Below are 19984 nucleotides of genomic sequence, written 5' to 3'. Positions count from 1 at the left end.
TTCTAGCATCCATGCTGCAGTAGATTCTGTAGAAATGGTATGTCTGTATGTGACAGAGATTGCTAAAACACTTGTGTATATATATATGTGAAAGAATCATAATATGCAGATAATTCTTTTCAATGCATATTTTTTGCCTTAATAGCAATTTCTTGAGACTGTTAATTCGGCAATGTTAGTAGGACCAGGTTACAAACCTGAGCCAACTGCAAGACTGGGAGGCGTGTACAAGCTGGAGAAGTGAGTTTTGCTTAGTCTCCTTGGGTAAAGAAGGCTGAAGCTCTCACTACCACCACCTGGGGAAAAGGTAAAGGTAGTGTATCCACATAACCAGGAATCACTGTCACTGCACCCTTCCAAAAGGCAAGCAAAGAGGAGCCTGATTTCCTCTGCTCTCTTCACAAAGGCTCTTCCTTGATCACAGGAGCCAGGATGGGATGTGGTGCTTAGGGAGCAGTTTGTAGCACACTACAGCATAGCCAGAGTGACAAGAGAAGGCAGTTATTTCATTATTATTCCTTTTATTTTCTTATAAATTAACATTCTAAAAAAATTGGAATAGAAACACTAAATACAGTATTGCACATAGTGATCTTTGTTAGATGATCTATTATTTCATTTAGTATAGTAATATACATACTGTAGGTACTGAAGAGAACAGGAAGGCTACAAATGAAAACATGCTACTGTATCCTTTCACTTAGGAGCAAAGTTAGGAGGAAAAGACTATTGTTTACATAAATACAAACATGGATTTGAATCAGTGCCATTAAAATAGCTTTACTCTTTAAAGTTTTTCTTTTTTTCCATAAGTTAGTCGTAACAGCAAATAATCTCTTATTTTCTCTTCCCCAAATAGTAATGTTACTCCCATCAACACAAAATTTTAGAATTCCATTCTTGGTAATTTATATCCCTGCCAGAAATTACTACTAGTACAGATTTTCACATAGGTTTATCAACAACAGGAGACTTGCTTTTCACACAGTGAAAAAACCCATCTTTTCTAGTGCTTGGTATATGTGAAGAATAACAGATTCCTGAGGTCATATTTTGCACTTAGTTTTATGACACCCTGTAGAGTAGATTAGCTTCTGAACAGCTCAGAACGTCTCTTGACGTGCTAGATTAGACAGGGAATAACACAACCCAGCAGTTTAGAGCTCATTTGCCTTACCCCAGGTCTTTCAGGCTCGAAAGCTCCGAGCGTGTGCATCCAACTGAGTTGCACACACAGTCTGCTTTCAGGAAAAATTAGCTTTGAAAGAAAAGTGTTCTCAATCAAGCTGATTGGTTTAGGGCTCATAAATAAGGACTAGAGGAAGGGGTTGTTATCAGTTGAGCAGTCTAAAACTGATACAGCAAATTCTGGATTGCAAATAGGAAGTAAGCACGTGGTTTAAAATGGAAGCCCTAAGTAATGTATTTCAATCATTAACCTCCTAGTCAGGGACACTGAAAGTCTGGAGGAAATGTAATTCTAAGTATGAAATTGGTGTCAATTAGTTGGTAGTCTATGTTCTGTCACTAGAATTGGCTACTGTTTTCCATAAATGTTGTCTCCATGTGCATCTTTTAATGGCTCTCTAAAGGAGTTTTAAATTAACTGTAAAGCTAATTCCAGAAGGGAAATCATGTACATTTGGCAAAAGCCTGTCTGATTTAAGCGATCAGCAGTTAAAACTATACTATACCTTCTAAAGTTCATGTAAAAGTATTAGCTGCTTTATATATTAACAAACTATAATAGACAAATCTCTCATACTCTCTATCATACTTCTGTGCTTTTCTGTATTTTCCTGCTTTTTCACTTTTTTTTTCCTTTTGTTTTTTTTAATGCTGGATTTCTGACCTCCATACCACCTGGCATTCACTATCTGGCAAAAGATGAAGTAAAAGTATGCTGCCTTATCGATTTTAAAGATAGTTACAGTAAACATCTTGTTCCACAAATATTTAGTCATGGAGGGCAACCAAACAAGTTGGGAAAGCATTGATTATACTGTATAAACAGCACTTAACGATTCAAAATACAAACTACAAATGCCAACATGAAACGGATACAAACAATTCACTAGGAGTAACATTTCTTTCCCTAATCTAAGTGCAGTGCCATGAAGTATTTGTGTTAGATGTTGCCAGTAGGAATGGAAATGTTTTACTGTACCAAGTAGCATTCTTATGAAGTTCAACTTAATGCAATTTTCAGCATGTTCAGAACTGATGCAGATGCCACTTTTTATGCATGCTGACTTGTCCTATTTGTAATATACCATACACTTTACAAAATACCTTTTTTGAGTGGCAAAGGAGATACAGAGTACAGGGAAGGTGTTTCAAGTCCATACCTAGTCTATTTCTGGGCACTCCATTAAAGTGATTACATTCGTGAATGAATGTACAATAACACATCAGTTGGTGGAAAACTCTAGAGAACAAAACACAAATTTTAAAAGGTCAAGGAAGCAAATGATCAAGATGATGTAGTTTCCTTCCCTCTCACTCCCCACCCACAGGCATGTTGAGTTTTGGTAACCAGGTAACAATGGCTTTTGAGTTTCTTTCAGATCTTCATACTTATCTTTGCTTTCTGAAAAATAAATTTAAAAAAATAAGGAAAAAATTTGAGTGTACACAAAACCACCTTATACAAATATAAAAAGCATAGAAATACATAGGCAAATGTTTTATTATATTTACTGTAGAACTGACTTCACAAATAAACTTTGAAGCTAGAACTGAAGTAGATTACAGCTATACACTGCTTGTGAAATATTTTTGTTTACTTTCCTTTTCACTCATCAAATTTTCACTAAGAATGAAGGTCCCTGTCTCAGTGCAAATAAGAATGATATGGGAGTAATTAAACAAATAGATATTTCTTAAAAGAAATCTCTCAGTGTCTTCATATACAGCAGTATATAAGTTAGATGGAGAAACCCAAAACAATGTTAATTTAGGAGGTTTTTTGGAAATAAGATGTTGATCTGCTTTTAAATAAAATTGATAAAATATAGTTTGTAATTCCTTACCAAGCTAGCACTCCATTTACATTTCTTATGGCACTAACTACAGTCAACTCTCACTTAACAGTCAAAATAAGAAACAATAAATGCAATATTATTGCTTCCTCTGTTAGATTATATTAGTTAGAATGCAGTAAATTACCACATGCTTCATTTACAAGATGTGTCACAGATAATATGACTACACAGCTATGACTACAAAGAAACAAAGAATTAAGTCATGTCTTGGGGTGGTGGGGAGCAGAGGACACAGACAGGGACACAGACACATGAAAAAAAATCTTCTAATGTTTTTCAAATATAAATGATAGCCAGTTGCTACAGCTATGATTTAAATGTGAGGTACCAGAATAATTTTTCTGTAAAATCAATCATGATCCTCACAATGGTTAGGCAGTCATAGGGGAAAGGTTTCATTGAATGACCAGAATCACTCCTCAATTATCACTGAAGTTACTTGTTTTCAAAAGAATGGTGAAAGCACAGTACTATCTTTTTCTAATGTTTCTTTATTCCAAACAAATTCATATCAGTTATTCAGAAACCACTGTATGTGATACAGTGATCCAGCTTGAAAAATGTGTAACTATCAAAATTCTTACTTTCATTCTGTGTCTGTAGAAAAGAGAGTGAATACAAATTGAATAAGCTGGAAGACCAAAACTGCCTTTCTGCTTTCTGTGTCCATCCTACACCAAGACTGGGAAGAACAGAGATTGGCACAGTGGGGTAATAATAAACTGCTCTTGCTTGTGCTACATCTATATTTTGTGGAGTAATATTAATAGGCAGATTTAAACTTTGTTAACATCTTTAAAGAAAATGTTAAACATTTAAAAAAAAAAAACAACCCAGAACAAAAACATACATAAAAAATAACCTACCTATAAAATGCAAAGAGAAAAAGGTAGACTAAGTGATACAAACAGAAGTATTGCTACGATTTTTACTTACAATTCCAGAGTCGTGTTTTGGTCTAATATTGTATAGTGACTTCCCCTTCTTTTGCCTGCAGACTTCCTCTGCTTCTTTGACTCTGAAGAAAGACAAAATCTATAAATACTCCTTTACACCAACAACATTTTCAAATGCAATGTGGTGTATAACTTACAAGTTAAGGCCTGAGGACACAACTGGATAACTTTATTCTCCATATATTCATTAGCATGCTCCACAAAATAGTTCTTGCACTTCAGGGCTGTTGTAGCCATACTCAGCACTTACATAGACAGGCATAAACAATTCTAGTTACAAAAGCAATCAATACTTACTGCAGTTGAAGATTCGAATATATGAGGATTTAAAATACGCTGGATGACATGAAGTTTACATTGCAGACCATTCATGCAAATATTGCTAAGAAAACTCCTTTTCTTTTTACCACTGTTTAAAATAATTCTTCATTTATTCCAACCCTAAATACTTCAATTAGAGTTTAAACAAAGTTTTTCAGTAACCTACCTTCCCTTCCATCCATTTTTGTTTGTATTTAAAATGGCAAAATAGCTTAACCTAAATTTCCAGTCTTTACTGTCTAACTTTAAAAACAAAAAAATGGAAAATTTTAATGGAACATGATGTTTAACCCATGATGATGCATGCCACTGCACAAATCTCTTTAATTCCAAAGCTGAGGAACCTCAAGGCTTCCATGACCACTGGGGATAAACATGCATGGGCTTTTTGGATGCAAAGAGATGAGCAGGTTCTAAAAGCAAGGGTCCACTTCTCAGTGCTTCCTGACATGGCAAATAATACCAAATTAGCACCTTGTGAAATGCCATCCCATTTTTGATGAGAGAAATTTCTCTTTTTTCATGCAGATAGGAAACAAACTGTGAAAGGCAGAGGACTATACTCAGACTGGGAACCTGCCAGAATCAAGCTGATGGGTTCAATGTCACACTGTAAAATGTTTCTTCACAATTTTCACTCATTTTAGATATCAATCTTGTAATCACAAACGATTGCTGAAAACACTGGTAATGCAGATTTATGTTGTGAACTCTCTGAGCTGCAAAGACCTAAACACTTTCTATAAGAGAACATTAAATTATGTGAGTTTTTTTTTTAATGAGAAAGATGAGAATTTTATTGATAAATAAGAAAGTAGAAAATGTAAATCCTATATTGGCTTGATCTTGCCAAAAATATGGACTTGAGATGGCGCTTAGTCTGACTTTACACCATTATCCAAGAATGAAAAAAGAAACAAAAGTTAAATGATAATAAGAAATAATATATCCTTGGTTGGTTCTTCGCAGTTCATCTCCAGACCACTTGTATGTCTGCTCTTTCACTGAGGCTACACAGGGCAATGTGAGAATCCAACGTTGTGTTACTATTATTTTTGAATATTTGTGTGTGTGTGGTAAGGGCCAAAATTTTGAAAATAAAACTCCAGCTGAGTCTGCTAAACACATTAAAAACCTGCCTGAACATTCATCTCTACTTTATTCAACTTCATCAGACACACTTTGTTCTTTACATAAGTTTCAAATTTATGCTTTCAAAAATTAATTTAAATGTCAGTTATTTTCCAGCACTTCCACAAGCTGCCCTCTTCATTTGATGGCCTTTTATGTTCCCAGTGTGGGAAGACCTTCATTTGCACAGGTTGGGGAGGAAAAAGGGTTTGAAACTTGTTATTTCAAGCGGTAATGCTTTCTTTCTGACTGCAAATCAGACAGACTGCAGCATAATCTAGACCAAAAATGAAAGCAGCCAGGTAATTCACCTTTAAAATCTGTTTAAATAATTCAGTAAAAGTGGCAGCCAAAATGTGGTGATAGCTTCAAATAGAAACTTATGGGAATGATGCAGAATGAAGAAAAAGTCAAAGACATTTTCTTTTCCCTATATTCTGCTTCATGTATACATTCCTCCAAAGGAGGAAATATATCTGTGGCATTGATCTTCCCATGATCTTTTCTAAATATTCAGACACATTCCAACCTATCAAACCCACTCTTACAAAGTCAGATATAAAATAGCACATCTATCATACAATTTAATCTTTTTCAGAAACAAGTATAGCTGGTTCCTTTCACTGTAGACATCATTTAAATAACAAAATGAAATCTTACTTGTGAGAAAATTAGTGTCAAATATCTGTACTTGTACAGGGACTATACAAGTACTATTGAGTTTATCAAAATGATTGTTTTATCGAAGCAGTGTAATATGTGCAGGTATTCAGACTACTCAACATGCAGTGGCAGCATATGTAACATACAAAAATATTTACCAAACCAGTTCACACAGATCCAGATGTTATTCTTGGGAAATGCCAGGGAATCTTCAATTCCAGTCTTTGTCCCACCTAAATATCCCCCTTCCAGGATGGATTACCCACTGCTTGCTAACATACCAGGTAACAAAACAACACAGCACCCTGTGGGTCTCATGTTAATTCAAAACAAAAATCCTTACACAGTAGGAACCCTATAATTGTTATAATATAACTCATAATGGAGTTCTTTTCTTAAGACCAGGTCCCATTAAGGTCACTGTCAGTGTAACATCTCTACATACTCTGCTTCAATTAGAGAAACAGCTTTTTGGAGAAAGGCTGTCTCTGCTTGAAACAGCAAAACTTTAAAAACACCACCTGTGAAGGAGGAAGACAGAACTTCCATGTCCCTGAGACAGCACTTCAAAGAAATGATCCAAAACCTCCAGACTGATAAGTGACAATCTTAAAGTTGTGTTACCCAGATTTCCAGGATTATGTACGAAGTGCTGGTCTCAATAGTATGGTTATGGTCCTCAAGGTTTTGGAAGCTTTTATGAAATTCCTTGGAGTTTGAGCCTATTTATTCATACCAAGGGAACCACAGAAGATGAGAAGCATTACTCCCCAATGCACTTAAAGCTGAGAGCTAGCAACCACTCAATTCCAGTTCCAACCATATCACTGACTCACTGTGTGGGTTTGGGACAGTTCACAGCCTCCTGGCTCGCATCATGCTCTCCATGCAGGAAGGTCCAAATGGTTGGACACAGCCTCAGTGAAGCCCATGTGAACCATACATATGCTTCTTCAGCAAGAAATGCCACGAGAAATGTAAAGATAGCACACCAAAGGCTCATTTCAAGGAGGTTTAGTTTGTGACCATATTAAATCTGGAAGCATGAAGAACTGTATAAATCGACAGCTGTATCTAAACAAGAAAAGCCAGCAGACCAGCGAAATAGAGGCAAAGGCAACTGCTAGCCTTCCACAGGGCTAAGTCATAAACTAGTGAATGTGGTTATCAAATTTTACAGCGTGCAGTATATTTTGTGACGGCTGATCATTCAGCTTAATTAAGATTTTATGAAATGTAAAAATAACTTTATCTTTCTGGAAGAGGAAAAGGATGTGTTTTGTAGGAGCATCTGCACTGTTTAAACTGTGTGATCTAGAGAAGCAGATAAAAAGTTGCCTTTGAAGTAAGGACAATAGTCTTAGTTCAGTTGGAAAATAATTGCCAATGGCAAGTTTTTGTCACAGGTTTTGTCTGTTGGTCGTGAATGTGTTTTCATCTTTCCGTGAAACTAACAAGATTTAGGCAAAACCACATTGCTTCTGTCAGGTCATGCCTGGTTCAAGCCATATTTCTCAGAGGCAAGCAAATCCCTATGTAGATTCCTCTTGCTTTTCCTGCACTACTTCTCACTGACTTCAGTAAGACCCTGATCAGCATGGAGGTGCAAGATAATAATCTAAGACAAAAAAGTGCAAAAACTGCATGAACACAACCGATTATGGGTTAACTCAACTGTGGTGAGTTGATAGAGGTTTATGAAGAAACTAATGGATCTAATTAAATAATGGGAGGAGGAAAAAGGATTTTTTGAGAAAACAACGCAAGACTCCCAACAGTTACAAATAGAGAAGCACTAGCATACAGCAACATATTTCCAAGCTACAGGCCAAAATGACACCACTGTGCCAATGCAGAGCTCAAAAAGCAATAAAACAGTTAAAAAGACATTCCTAGGAAAGGAGTGGGTATTCAATTGTCAGGCCTTGTGCGGAAAGATAGGTTGCCACTGGGGAGCCTCTGGAAGAAAAGTCTGAGGAAGGTGAGTGTTCCCCACTTCCTGAGAATTATGACCCCTAGGCAAAGGCAGGCATGTGATAGATTGATTTATTGTTCTGAAAATCTGTTTTTACTTACACTATTTATTTCTACAGTACTAATATTTTCTGCTAGAGAGATTGTTCAGTCCCTTTATAAAGCTACCACTCTCAATGGCAACCAAATTCTCAGACGCAGGACAACTTCAAGGCATGATCTGAGAGTGGGAGGGGAAGATGGAGGTGGAAAGGACATGGTGTGCTCTTGAAGAAGCCAGGTGGAACCCTTAACTTGATTAGTCTGGTGGGAATGACTTGCAAGCTTGCAGTGTGTTAAACTTTGCTAAACTGATGCTCAAACTATCCCACTTCATACTTTTCAGCCACTCCTCAAACTCACTTTATTTCAGCAAACTGACTTTGGTTCATTTACTATCAATCCTTGTCTCATTTATGCCAATTCTGGCCCAAAAGTGAGCATATCAGTTTGACAGAAAAGATAACATCAGCTCTGTTACTTTTAGCAATTTTTGCCTCTTACTCTTTTCCCAAGTAGTTTCTTGATTTTTTTCTCAGTGAGAACATAATCCTACAAAAACTAGTCTTCCCAGCCTAGACAACCAGAGTTGATTAACTCTCACTGTAGTTATCTGAAGAGCTGAGTTATTCAGGCCCACGACAGATTCTAGAAATACTTATTAGGAGTGTTCATCACTTAAATCTCTTTAAATATTAAATTTAGCTAAAGCATTTCTTGCATTATTTCAGAAACATTATACTTCCAAACAGCCCCAGTGATAAGAAAACATGTAGGGAACATACAACACTGGCCAATCAGTGGATCAGTTAAAAAAAAAAAAAAAAAAACAAAAAACAAAACAAAAAATCTACAAGGGAATGAATAGCCAGTGACTTACAGAGCCTAAATTATAGGCCTGAAATCTGCTACTTAATAAGATTGAGTCTATCAATTGTCACCTGTAACAACAGGAGTAGTTTCTTATTTCCATCATAATAAAAACTTTTTTCTAGCACTATCACCTCCTTGTACCTCCTATTTATTGTGAGACAAACATACAAAAATGATGATAAAGTTTAAAGACAGCCTGTAAGATGAGTAAGCGAGTTACACTTCAGCATGCCCACAGGAAAAAGAAACCAGACATGCTTAAAAACCCAAAAGAGTGTTTTTATCTACCTTCTAGACCAAAAGCCAGCCTGGCCACAACCTTATCAAAGCTTTGAGACTTTCTGTCATCATTCAATCCATTGAAGGGGTAGCCACTTCCCTGCCACTAAACATTAATAATTTTGTCTGAAGTATCTGTGGCAGACAGATTCATTTCCTACTGGCTCCATCTAGGCTTGGTTGCCTTACACTTCACTAGTGAGCACTGTGACATGACAAATGTAATCACAGTGAGAGCACTGGAAAGTTATGCCTTAGATAGTAGAGCTGCTCACAAAAGCTTCCATGATAAACTCAGACAGATATTACTTTTAAGGGTGACAGTATAGTTCATGAAACCCAAAAGACATTTTTCTGCAGATACTCTGCATTTTTTAATACAAAACAAGGCTGAGGCCAATACTTTTTATATTACTAAGTGCTTATTATCAGTTAAATAAAAGGAGTGTTGCCAAAATATTTTATGCAGCTTTATCTGGGTTGAAGACTAAGTTAAACTTGTTTATAATACCTTTACATATAAAAACAAATTAAAAAATCCTCCACTAAATTATCAAATGCCAAACAACTTTCAAATTTCAAGGGCAGAAAACTTTAAAACTCTCTCCTTAAATTCTTCCAAGGCAATATTCCTATATTTTATTCGTTGACTGAAATATCGAAAATATTTTATTTTTTCTAAGGGAGAAACCAAAACATAAAACCCAGGGTGGAAAATTACAATTTCCAGCATAAAAGTCGAATAAAAAAATGCAGACCTTTTACTTTCATGCCAATAGGGTTAAAGTGATGACACAGATATGATTCAGTAACTGACTGCAAAGACTTTATACAGATAAGAAGTACCTTGCAGTGTACCTGGTCCCCTCAAACAAACTGATGAAACCTAACCTTAGGCTACCAACAGAGAGATAATGTATTAGACTATCCTGACATCTCTGCCAGCTTCTTGCATGGTTAATTCAAAGACCACAAGGCAGACAGTGGCTGTTGGAAAGACACAGTGATTAATCATAATTTCACTCAGAGGACCACAGACAAATAGATTAAAATGTTTTAATCTGGCCATTTAACATTGAAAATAATCTGTAGCAGGACCCTGAATAAGACCTCCTCTGTCAACAGTGTAGACTTTGAGGAATACATTTCACATTTTTTTAGTGTGAATCATGTCAAATGGGCCTAAAATAAAGCTTTGAGGTCAACTTAAATGAAAATTAGACTTTCCCATTTACAGTCTCACTGCCCTTCACCAAACATTTAAAAATATTCTCAAAGTATTTCAATTTAGAAGTATTTAGTTTCACTTGGTTCTCTCTGGCAATCATACTCTTGGTGATCTAGGGGTTCTGCTCTTATCTGTGAAGAGATACACAGATGTATAAATAAAATAAAGAGAATACTGAGCAAAACATGATTTAAATAATATAAAGAGTATAATTTTAAGAGAACTTCACATTGAAAATGGAATTAAATAAAAATTAACTGTTCAAGAATGGCTATGTTTCTAATAAAATGCAAATATACATATCCCTACTTAAATACATTAAATACATGTCATGACCTTTGTCATTAAATTTTCAGAGTGGCCAGTATAAAAAGTGTACTGCCTGACAAGAGTTCTGTTTAAAATTTTTAATCATAAAATTGCTTTCACCAATATGCAAGTATCTACTGAATATGTAGCCCCTGTTTTTATCATAGACAAATGTAATTCTTTATTCAAGATGTGGTGAACCCAAAAAGGTTTTAAAAAGATGGAAAAGATCACCACGTGGTAGGAATAATGCTATCCTATCACTGCAGCTTTGACTATCACACCCAGTCTGACATTACAGCCATTAAATGAGTCTGCAAACTTCATTATGAAATGATGATTGTTAGCTGCCTCCTTTTTATGCAAAACACACATACTAGGATGCTAATATGCCAGAATGATACAACACCATCACAAAACAGATACTACAGAAGAACCTTTTGTTGTTTACGTGGGGGCCATTCTGCAATCCAACCTCACACAAGTCACAAAAATTAGGAAATATTACACATTTGGAGCTAGTTTTTTACTAGATCCTTCACTTTGTTTAAGTTTAATATTTGTAAGCACCAGTTGGCTCACAGCTTCAAATGGAAATATTTTTCCTGTCTTATAAAACACAGGATTGCTTAGAAATGTTAGACTAAGGTATTCAAAAGAATTTTCCACCAAAGATCCAGACTGAGAAATGCATCTCCAAATGCTTTTTATTTCCACAGACTTTTCCCTCAAAAGCAATGTTAGAAAGTTCTGTTTCTGTTAGAAAGAAATGCAAGTTCTGTTTACCTCCCCCTAAGCAAAGTATGATTATGCATTAATTAAAAAAAAAAACAAAACCAAACTAATTGCCAAAAATCGCACAAGGAAGAAAACAAACCATGCATGTTAAGTAACCTCTTTTATCTGGACAGCAAACAGTGTTTTTGTGAGGTACTGCCTCACACCTAGCTGCTGAATCTTTGGTGTGTTTAGGGTTTTTAAAGTAGATTTTCCAGGGCCCATAGGAGTAAATTCTGACCAGAAAGCTATTAAGGTTAACAATTTTGAAATATCCCAAAACCTGAAGATCCAAGTAATTATTCAATTTAAGGTCTTGTAAAATTGTCTTCTGTTTTGAAATGTCATTATAACTGAGTTGTAAACCTCTGTCTACCAGCATGCAGCTCAGTTGTTTAGAGTGTAACAAACACACTGAGATTAAAAGCTTCCAAGAGAACTCAGCAAATGTATCTGCCCATGATTACTGATCAACATAACCCTTGGAGCTTTTAGTTGGCATTACAGGAGCATGCCAAGCAAAAAGTGACCCCACTAAACATACTCCACATGTTCATCATTTCCCTCTCATGTTGCAACTCCATATACATTTTTCTTCTCCTTTCTTCCATCTCTGCATTTATTTGCAAGTACCTATTCCCACGTCCCTCAATTTCTCACTCTCAAGTCTGACTCACTGGTTCATATTATAAGCGTTAAAAAAATATCCCTTAAATTACTCTGAGAGGACATTGCTCATGCTATGGGATTTAATGCCCTCCTCTGCAAGCAGAAGTGGCAGCTTACCAATATGCTCCTCACTGTGCAATGTACAGATATCCCATGCCAGACTTTAAATTGCTCAACAGCAAGTTTTAAATCATCCTGCCGAGGAGTCTGTAGGGAGACATACCAGTCTTTCTGCAGAGGGAGATCAATGAGCTGTGGAGACATGCTGGCCAGGAATCTCCCTTTCATCTAGATATACACAGTGTGACACACCAGGTGCCAGCTTAACTGCTATTCTTACGGGAATGGGCAACTTCTGCATTTGAGAGATGAGTGCATTTTTCTGAGTTTATAGATTATTTTTAATGTGTCAAAGATTTATCATGGGAGTTAAAGGGTTGAATAAAGTCAGCCAAGAGAAATTCTCAAGCTTAGTGTGATGCAAGATATCAGGGACTTACAGAATTTTACCATTGTGTTGATCCTGCTTATGAACTCTCCTCTGCTGGCGTCCCTGACACAGCCTCTGTTCAGCAACACGACTCCTTGTAAAGGCAAGGGTCTTTGTACACCCTATACCCACATTTACAGGCACCTATATCCGCTCCTTGCTCCTTCCTCCTCCAGCTCTCCCATCTAGAAACACAATGCAAGGTAAATCTGTGCCAGGTTGCACAGGTCCTCAAGAACAGCAAATAGTCTGAACAAAGGGAAACACATCCAGAGCTGAAGAGGACTAACAAGGGTGAACATCTCACTGGCACCCAGAGAAAGGCAAGGTGGAGCTGTGGCCCTGCATATGAGTTTCTGCCGTATCACTGATCTGTTTCTAGTAAGGTCTGAACTGCTATCTATGACCTGATGATATCGATGCTGATATTTGACAGCAATGGAACTTTAAAACATAACATTTCCTTAAAGACAAACTGCTTTTTTTTGTTACTGTAATGAGCTAGGGTATATTTAATGGCCATAAAGAAAAGATGTAGTCCTAAAGATGAATCATTGCTGTCCATAGCAATATGAGATTTTCTGATAAATAACTGTTAATTTATATTTTATTTTCCTCATCAGCAGTTGCTTAACTTTTTAATTTTTTAGAACATTTCAAGACTTCCCTCTTGGGATATTGCTTCATGAGCTCTCTATCTTTCATTCTTAGGACAGGATATCTTTTCCTGGTTGGTAGGAAAATGGTAGGGTCTGGGCAACAATTCCATAGGCCTTTGCTGGATGTCAAGAAAAATATAACTACTTTTTGCTCTCACAGAAGTATTAGACTGGAATAGAGCACTTAAGATTGACTATATCTAACTCAGAAACATGAAAAAAACATTTTTAGAAGCGAAAGAAAGATAAATGAGAAAAGAGTTAATACATTGACAGATCAGCTTGTAAAAGACTTTTTCAAAACAGGAGGGAAAACCAGGCATTTGTAGATTGGTGGTCTGATTGCCTAAGAGTTTTCCTAAGAAGGGGAGACTTTTGCAGAGGTGTTACTGCAGCTGTGCATTGTCTGACTGTATTCAGAGCGCAATGTGCATCTGTGGGTGTGCAACACCTCAAATTCATATATAGATAATAAGGGTGCTGAACAGGAAGCTTGTGAAGAGTAAAATACTCTCTAGTCTTTCTTGGTGATTAAGCACAAAATGCAGGCTATACTGACAGTAAACCTTTAGAGTTTGCAAAGTCTGAATGAAAGTCACAGAGTATGACTGACACATTATGAATATATTTAAAGGGCAATGACAACAACACAACAACTGTAAAAAATCGAAAACATGCCCCATTAAGTTCAATTATGGATTTCATTTTTTTTCCTATGGGCTTTTCTGCCCCCTTTTTTCTTTTTTTTTTTTTGTTCTTTTTTTTTTGGCAGGTTCTTTGTTTGTTTTGGATTGTTGTTTCTGGATTTTTTAAAAAGCTGCTTAATCAGAAATAAAGTAGTATTTGAAAATTTCACTTAAAATGATATATATTTAGGATAGATATGTCATCAGAAATGTCAATCTTCACAAAATACCATCAAAAACTTTATAAACAACCCAATATCAATTTCTAATGGAATGATCTAGTTACCCTTGACTGCAGTGTGACCACAAAAAAATATTACTGCTCAGAAAGCCTCTTGGCAGATCTGTGCTTTTACTGTAATTTTCGAGTGCATTTTTCTTTTTATTTCTACTGTATTTAAAAATTTATCATGCATAATTTTCCCTACGGATGGTATTTTCCAGTTCTGCTTTACTTCAAGTGAGAGAAGAGTGAAAGCAATAGAAAACATCAGAAAAATTAATTGTTTTTAACTTTGCACCATTTTTCTTTTCTCATTTTCTCATAAAGAAATATAAAATCTGACACTTCAATGTTTATATTTTGCATATAAATGCCTGGCAAACCAATATGCAAGTTCAAATGCCAAGTGAAAAGTGTTTAAAATAAGAACTGTCTGACTGCTTTCTTTAGAACATACATGCTTAACCTATCAGTAACAAAATATAGTACCACCTTTGGAAATACCATCGATGAAAAGCCTGTAGTTAAATTATTGTAAAGGAATAAGACACATATTTGTAGAGATTAAATAAGGAACAGCCTCTGTTAGCAGTCCATATGGAAGCTGAGATACAAAATATTATAGAATAACCCAAACAAACCAGGGGTCGATTAAGATGATCAAACTAAAAAAAGACAAGGGAATAAAGTTATATATTTTATAAATAGTTATTGTAAGTATAGTATGTTTCATGAGGCAGAAACCTGGTCAATAGTTCACCAAGGTGGCATACCACAGTCTGAAAAAGTCTCACTGTATCTGTCCCTTGGTTTTGCTGCCAATGAACAATTACAGAAAGTTTCTCTCATCATTAAAATTTTAGCCTGCTCCTCAACTTTATCAGCAGAAAAAATTTCAAGAACATAACCTAAAGAGGAAAATCTACTTTCTCAAAATAATTATTTATATTTCAGTGGCAATAGGCAGTTTTCAGATTTTTGTCACCTACAGATCTCTTGATCTAGGCTGAGATTTTTGAAAACGATCATGTTCTACATTCTTACACCTCTGGGTAACACATGTATTTTTCCATAGAGATTTTTCTCCTTTGACTTCTCAACACCAGGACACCTTCATAGCACACCATCTTGTCTTTTATTAAGAGAAACAGAAATAGGAAATAAAGAAAAAAAACCCTAAAAGACAACTTCGGATATCAGGTTGAACTATGATTGGAGACAAAGTATTTTCTGTGCAAAGGTTTGGGTAAGACTGTTGTTTAACGAAAGAAGATTCTTAATTTTTGGGAAAATGATACGTTGTATTTGAAAAATTGTTACTGCCAATTTGGCCAAAACATTCTAATTCCTAAAATGCAATGAAGAGACCTTGATTTTGCCAGACCTGACACAGCAGCACCAAAGATCTCTCAGAGTTGAGCACAGTTAAGACATCAAAGGTCCCAAAAGTCTAAACCCTGCCTCACCTGAACAAATTAAATAGAGTGGAAGGTTTGAACTCGATGAGGCAAGTTAAAATTCAAACCAAGAGTCTACTTGTGATTTTTCAGGATGTATTATTTTCAGTCCTAATCTCAGTGACTTCCTGGACTGAAGTTAGAGTGAAAGCCTCCTTCAATCCACCAGTTCTGAGCCTGGGTTTGAACAACATTCTCCCTGCTGTTCCTCCAAGGGATCGCCCAGTTTCCTTTCCTACTGTAGGTCCTTCTCACTGCCCTTTCCCTTCCTTCCCTGTTACATCTTCCACCTGCAGACATTTTGTAGGTTATACATGTTCAGTTCCTTTCGGGCTAGAACCACCCTTGGCCTAGAAGGGACAAGATGGCAGACAGCGTTTTTCTCTGCTACTCCAACACATCCCCTTAGTATACACATACATTGAACTCAAAGAGGGTCAAATGATCCTATCTCAATCCCATTCTTCCCTTAAGCCTTAGATGTTTAAGGAGGAAGAAGTTTTGTGGTAATTTAGTTAATGTCTTTTAAAGAAAATTATTTTGCAGTAAGAAGCCTCTGGAGGATTTTTGGGGTTTTTTAAAGAAAAATAACTGATTATTTTGAAATAAAAGGACATTTTTCTTAAATACTTTTCTATTAATTATACAAGACTAAATTAACCTGTATTAACTAGGCAGCTAAATCCCTGCATAGGAAACCAAAGACACTTAACTGTCAAATCAGTTTCAAAGAGATATACTTAATTACATAAAATTAATTCAGACAGTAATATGAATCCCTAGAGATCTGCAGTACTGCGTTAACATTTGCACCATGCTCTTGCTATAGTAGCAAAATCTAGTTTTTTTCACTGTGAGACTTCTTGTTCCAAAATGTGCCAACTTATAGGAAATATATATGGTATACATGACATTGACTATATAGATGCCTCAGGAAAGATTTCAGTAACCTTCTAAACCAGTAGTCAGATGTCTGTGAAAATGACCTAGGATGAGTACACTTGGAACAAGAGCCTGTTCTTGGCAATTTACCTAATAACAGGCTGAAGTCAATAATTTAATGAATCTAAAGCTTCAACCCCATCAACGTTTAAGCTCAGATGTAGCTTCAACTCGAGCTGCTAACAGTTGTAGGATTATATAACAATGCTTAGAATTACCATGTTTGAATTAGTTTAATTTTTCCTTATATGACATTTAATACTTTTTAAACAACTGATTAATTCTTGCCACAATTTTTATAAACAAAGGGGAACACAATGGACTATCTGCACGAAGATGAGTAAAAACCTCATAATTCTTCTAAAACATGAACCAGACACTATGGCTGATTTTTCAAAGCTACTATCTTATTTCTTTATGTTATATGTTGTACCACACTTGCCTTTGTGTACCCCATCACCTGGGCTGTGATTTGCAATATTATTCAGTCTGAGTCTTTTTTTTAACACAGGGCTAATTGACTTATTCCCCCTGTCTTCCTTTTTCCCAGCATCGTCAAACAAATATTTACAATATGCCATGTCTTAATGCCTTGACTTTCTTTGACTTAATGTGCTGATGAAAATCTTTAATCAACTTTGAGGCCTAAAACAAGTCTTCCATTCCTTGGATTCATAGTATCATAGTAGTTACATGCTCTGCCAAAAACACTGTTTGGTGATGGACTCAAAACACTTTAGCACAAGCTGGTATTAAAATCCCATTCAAAAATTAGATGACTGGGGGGTTGGGGGTGGTGGGGGTGGGTGTCATGATCTGTTAAAAAAACAAAACCTGAGAAAACTCCAAAAGGCATTCAATAGGTTGTGTGCTAATGAAGTGTGGCTGACTGATTTCTGTGCGATTGCTCCCAATAACATTCTTTGAGAAAAGCCTTTGAGCAAACAAACAAATGTACCTTTCTTGAAGAATAAGTTTGTTTTCCTTCTTCCAGAAGTCTTTGAAGTCAGAACTGAATTCATGCCAAATACTGAAGAAAGAATGTGGGGACACCTCCTTCTCGCCCATTTTTGGTTTCATGCAGAAATAGGCTGTAGTTTCCAAAAAGCTGTCAAAGAAAGCAGAAATAGCAAATGCTTCAGTACCCACTGTTGTATCTTTTTTTTTTACTTGACACTGACACAGTATTTATTTATTCTTGATAGGAGATCTAAAATAAAAGAATATAAAAACATAACAGTTCTGAGCTCTTCATATAGAAGCAGGTACAGAATGTAAGATGATTCTTCAGTAAAGTTTGAATCTGGGATTTGTCACAGTTTCTAGTTTTGACCAAAGTATTTTCCATTTCAAAAGCTAAAACGAACACACTGTCCACAGCCCTGCAAATCCAGATATCCACACCCACCCATATACCCTTTTCTGTTGTCTTTAAAGCTGTTTTCAAAACACAGAGTCAAAGCCTATAAAGGACTGTAAATAAACTTCAAGTTCTGTTAGATCTGTGATACAACACAATAGCTTAGGCTGGAGACTACACAGAAATATTAAAACTCAAACCTGCTTTGTACTAAACAAGAAATGACGCAACAAAATCTTGGCCCAGGAGCAGCTGTGCTAGAAAAGAGGTGCCGTTGTGACTCTACCAGAACAATCCAACAAGCCCTTCTGAGAACAGCAAAACTGGTAGCAATCACATAAGCTACTCCTCAAGTAAAAGCTACTCCTGAAATGCAAAGGTCGTATTTCCCACACTGAGTGAGGACTGTGACTGCAACTAAAATTTCTGAGTTTGAATTGCTTCTATTTTATTTCAGGAATGGTACAGGAAGGTACAGAATAATTAGTTTTACAAATATTGCTTGATTAACTATTATTCCATTTTGTTTTTTCACTGTACATTTTGTAAATACTGAAGATTTTAAGAATGTTTTCCTGATCTGAAGCTCAACATGCAAGCCATTGGAGAATTGCTTATTTTATGAAAAATACAGCAGAAAAATCTCACTTGAAATATAACTGTAAGTGCTTTGCTCACTGATCTATTACTATTTATTGACTCCTATGATAATTTCTCTGAATCATACATCACAGTTTTATTCACTTTAATTATGGGGAAAAATCCAATTTCAGATAAATGGACGGAGATGTAGTTTTAGTCACATAAGTTATATCTTCATTCGAGGATTATGATGGTGAAAATAACATACAAAGATTCAACCATTCAGAAGGGTCACTCTCATGGATTCTGCAAGAAAAATGTTTACCCTAATTGTCAAACCTGAATGTTCCATTTGTTTTGCCCAAGGTGAAAAAATTAGCATCTACATATATTATCGTATTGCTGAATAAAAAAGGCTGTATCTTAAAAATTTAACATCAATATATCAACCAAATTTTACATTAATTTTTTTCTCCTAATTTGCAATTAATTTTTCCATCTGTTGAAGCAAACTGAAGATGTTGCGCAACAAAGACGTAGCACATAAAAATATAGAAAATATACTCATTTTTTAACCCATGACATTGGTACTCAAATGCCACCTTACCTGATCATGTCATTTCTTCAGCTCTCTCAGTCTACCATGGCATCTGTTCTGTAACTCAGTGTTTAGTCAATAAATGCCTTTTTTTTTGGCTGGGTTCTGTTGTGGGTTTCGTTTGGGTTTTTTTCAAATAATTTATCAATGATTAATAGTACTGGTTAAAAAACTCCATTTTATTTATTTATATTTTCCCAGCAGTTTTATACTGGGAAAGATATTTATCATCTATCTTCTGATTCCACAGAATCACTCAAAAAGAATATCCCTGACATTGTAGCCTTGTTTTAAACTTCTTCCTATTGCCACATATTTCCAACTTTTTGCAAGACTGCAAAAGTTATCAGGGAGGTATTTTTTCTCCCAGTCTCTTCTCTCAGACTTACAGTTCTGCAGCTGGCTAGTGGGGAAATTATATCAAAGGCTTATCTGAATTTTCAGAATGAACTGACAATATTTTTGGAGGAATGTGAGGAATAAAGAATGAGAGAAATCTTAAGGCATCAGCTGAGTCAATGACTTATTTTTTAAGAACCTCTTTGAATTAAGTACATTACAAAACAGAGAAAGACAGAATTTCATGCAAGAAACCTTGTTTTGAGAAATGTGCCTTCTAAACATTTTGCAAACGACAATGATAAGAAAAGAATTTCACAGTGAATGGCCAGCCCTAGTAATGCAATAATATATGAGATAATGAGCTAGAATTCCATCACAGGAA

At 35.8% G+C, this 19984-nt stretch overlaps 1 protein-coding gene across 4 annotated transcripts in view; it reads right to left on the bottom strand.

Moving 5' to 3' along the window:
- Nucleotides 1-501: 501 nt before the first annotated feature.
- Nucleotides 502-19984, bottom strand: part of FMN2 (formin 2) — a 152983-nt gene continuing 133500 nt past the window's right edge. For all 4 annotated transcript variants that reach the window (XM_033056683.2, XM_033056685.2, XM_033056684.2 and 1 more), the window contains 3 exons: nucleotides 17679-17828; nucleotides 3981-4062; nucleotides 502-2590 (listed from right to left, as the gene is read on the bottom strand). In XM_033056683.2, coding sequence (XP_032912574.1) covers nucleotides 2564-2590; nucleotides 3981-4062; nucleotides 17679-17828 — 259 coding nt within the window. In that variant the 3' untranslated portion in view covers nucleotides 502-2563. The remainder of the gene's footprint in view (nucleotides 2591-3980; nucleotides 4063-17678; nucleotides 17829-19984) is intronic.

Source organism: Catharus ustulatus, chromosome 3 (assembly GCF_009819885.2).
Source record: "Catharus ustulatus isolate bCatUst1 chromosome 3, bCatUst1.pri.v2, whole genome shotgun sequence".
Taxonomy (NCBI): Eukaryota; Metazoa; Chordata; class Aves; order Passeriformes; family Turdidae; genus Catharus; species Catharus ustulatus.
Note: the sequence above shows the minus strand (reverse complement) of the source record. Positions and strands in the feature narration are given on the sequence as shown.